Source organism: Caenorhabditis briggsae (assembly GCF_000004555.2).
Source record: "Caenorhabditis briggsae complete genome, chrIII, whole genome shotgun sequence".
In the NCBI taxonomy this organism is placed as follows: Eukaryota; Metazoa; Nematoda; class Chromadorea; order Rhabditida; family Rhabditidae; genus Caenorhabditis; species Caenorhabditis briggsae.
Window position 1 is genome coordinate 13139218 of NC_013490.2, and position 3505 is coordinate 13142722.

Consider the following 3505-nt stretch of genomic DNA (forward strand, 5'->3'; position numbering starts at 1 on the left):
ATTTTTCAGCTTTTTCAGTGAAATTTTGGATTTTCCAGCCAAAAAGGAAAAGAAATGTCTGCTGAAAATCAACAGCCGTCTTCATCGGAAATTCCAGAAATTGCAGTCACCCAGACGGGACCAAATTTGGCACAAAAACCGTCGGTTCTGGTTTTGGGAATGGCTGGAAGTGGAAAAACGACTTTTGTGCAGGTGGCCAGGGCTGAAATTATAGAAAATCTGAAAATTTTGAAAAAAAAACGTTTTTGGAAAAATTGAATTTTTGAGAAATTTCGAAATTCCAAACATTCGAAAATTCCAGGATTCTGGAATTTGAAATTCTAACGTTTTCAAATTTTCAAAAATTCCAGAATTCGAGAATTATGAAATTCCTGAAAATTCTAGATTTTTCAAAATTCAAAATTTCTGAAAATCAAAAAATTCTGAATTTCCGAATTTCTGAAAATTCGATTTTCTAGATTTTCCATGTTTCGAAATTTCAGAAATTTTTTGAAATTCCAGAAATTCGAAATTTCCGAAAAAAATTTTTTGATGGCCTAGTTTTCACAAAATTTGGATTTCTAGGCCACCAAACTAAAAGAGCCATAACTCGCTTAAAAATGAATATTTTTCGGGTCTGAAACCTGATACGGAACTCTCAGAGCATGCTCTTTAGAACTATATACACCATGGCCTAGTTTTCCGAAAATTTGGATTCCTAGGCCAACATTTTTTTTGAAATTCTGACGTTCTGGAAGTTCTGAAAAACATAAAATTTTGAAAAAAATCTGAAAATCCTCTTTCTGACTATCCAAAAATTTTAATTTTCTGAAAATTCAAAATTTCAGAAATTCCCAAAATCGTTATTCTTCAGATTCTAGATTCTGAATTTTCGAACTTTTACAGCGCCTCACCGCCTACCTGCACGCTCGCAAGACGCCTCCCTACGTGATAAATCTGGATCCGGCGGTGACAAAAGTACCGTACCCAGTGAATGTGGACATCAGGGATACTGTAAAATACAAGGAAGTGATGAAGGAGTTCGGAATGGGACCCACGGAGCCATCATGACATGTCTCAATTTGATGTGTACTCGTTTTGATAAAGTGATTGAGCTTATCAATAAGAGATCTGATGATTTCTCGGTTTGCCTTCTGGATACACCTGGGCAAATCGAAGCGTTCACTTGGAGTGCAAGTGGTTCCATTATCACCGACTCGTTGGCCAGTTCGCATCCAACGGTAGGGTGAATCTGAAAATCCGCTGAAAATGGTCAAAATGAGTGAAAATAGCATTGAAATAGCTTGAAAACCTCTTGAAAATCGCCTGCACATGACTAAAATAGCTTGAAATTCAAAATTTTGCCTGTAAATTGGTCTAAAATCGCTTAAAATCGGCTGAAAATGACCTTCTGAACAGCATGAAATTCGAAATTTGAGTTTCTAGGCCACCTAGAACTCCCGAAATCAAGCCATGGTCTAGGATTTCAGCATATGAAAAGTTTGGCCACATCTTGTCACGTTCAAGACAGTTTTCAAATTCGAAAAATAACGATTTTGAAGCGAGTTATGGCCATCCTAGTTTGGTGGCTTAGAAATCCGAATTCTGCGAAAACTAGGCCATGATGTACATCGTACGAAAGATCATGCTCTGCGAGTTTCGCGTCAGTTTTCAGATTTGAAAAATTTCGATTCTGAAGAGAGTTATAGCCATTTTAGTTTGGTGGCCTAGGAATCCAAAACTAGGCCATATCGTCCCAAAAGTTGAAATAGTCATAACTCGCTTCAAAACCCATGCTTTTCAAATCTTAAAACTGTCATGGGACTCTCTAATCATGCTCTTTCGAACCATGCACATCATGGCCGAACTTTTCGAAAATTGGATTTCTAGGCCACCAACATAAAATGGTCATAACTCACTTCAATATCGATATTTTTCAAATCTAAAAACTGATACGGAACACTCAGAACATGCTCTTTTGAACCACGCACATCATGGCCTAACTTTTATGAAATTTGAATTTCTAGGCCAACACTCGAAAAGCTAGGCCATCAGCGTGGGTGAACGAGTTTGGGGGCCTAGAAATGGATTTTTTTTCCTAGGCCAACGCTTGATTGTAGAATCCTAGAGGTTGAGAGAGCTTTTCTTAATGGCCAAGAAGTCCGAAACTGGTTTTCTAGGCCACCAATGGCCTAGACGGTCTAGAACACAAATTTTGGGTTTCTAGGCCATCAAGATGATTTGGTGGCCTAGAAACTGGGATTCTAGGCCACCGCTTGGTTTCAGGGTATATAGACCATTCTAGATATCGTTTGATGGCCTAGAAACCCAAATTTCAAATTTCGAGCTATTTTTGAGGTTTCTGGATCGATTTTCAGCTGGAAAAGTGACCTTTTTGGCTGTTTTTGCTCATTTTTAGCGCATTTTCTGTCTCAGAACCGCAATTTTCGAATTTTCCAGGTCGTGATGTACATTGTGGACTCGGCACGTGCCACAAATCCGACGACGTTCATGTCGAATATGCTCTACGCGTGCTCCATTCTCTACCGTACCAAACTTCCGTTCATCGTCGTCTTCAACAAAGCGGATATTGTGAAACCGACGTTCGCGCTGAAATGGATGCAAGACTTTGAGCGATTTGATGAGGCTCTGGAGGACAATCGATCCAGCTATATGAACGATTTGAGCAGATCGTTGAGTCTGGTGTTGGATGAGTTCTATTGTGGTTTGAAGACAGGTAAGAGAGGGTTACGGTACCTTTTTCAGATTCGAAAAATATCGATTTTGAAGCGAGTTACGCTCATTTTTAGTTGGTGGCCTAGAAATCCAAACTTCAAAAAGTTAGGCCATGGTATACATGGTTCGAAAGAGCATGCTCTCAGAGTTCCACATCAGTTTTCAGATCTGAAAAATATCGATTTCGAAGCGAGTTATGGTAATTTCAAGTTTGGGACGATATGGCCAAATTTTGGTTTCCTAGGCCATCACATTAAAATGACCATAACTCGCTTTAAAATCGACATTTTCAAAATTTAAAAACGGATATGAAACTCTTAGATTATGATCTTTGAAACCCGTTAAAATTTGGGACGATCTGGCCTAGTTTTAGATTTCAAGGCCACCAAACTAAATTGACCATAACTCGCTTCGAAGTCGTTATTTTTCAAATCTGAAAACTGATTTGGAACCCTTAAGCCATGGTTTTCGAAACCATGCACATGGCCTAATTTTCCAATTTCGAAATGGTGGCCTAAAAACCCAAATTTTGTAAAAACTAGGCCATGATGTACATAATTCGAAAGGACAGGCTTTGAGAGTTCCATAGCAGAGCCAAGTTATGCCCATTTTCAGCTGGTGGCCTAGAAAACCAAATTTCCGAAAGTTAGGCCATGGTGTACATGGTTCGATAGAGCATGTTCTGAGAGTTCCATGTCAGTTCTTAGATTTCTTAGATTCGAAAAATATCGATTTTGAAGCGAGTTATGACCATTTTAAGTTGGTGGCCTAGAAATCCAAAACTAGGCCA

At 38.8% G+C, this 3505-nt stretch overlaps 1 protein-coding gene across 1 annotated transcript in view; it reads left to right on the plus strand.

Annotated features, from left to right (window-relative positions):
* Positions 1-60: 60 nt before the first annotated feature.
* Cbr-gop-2 overlaps positions 61-3505 on the plus strand; it is a gene marked incomplete at both ends in the record, with an annotated part of 6437 nt that continues 2992 nt past the window's right edge. Inside the window, 4 exon segments of the mRNA XM_002642742.1 lie at positions 61-192; positions 886-1035; positions 1038-1220; positions 2440-2716. Of these exon segments, the coding sequence (XP_002642788.1) occupies positions 61-192; positions 886-1035; positions 1038-1220; positions 2440-2716 (742 nt within the window).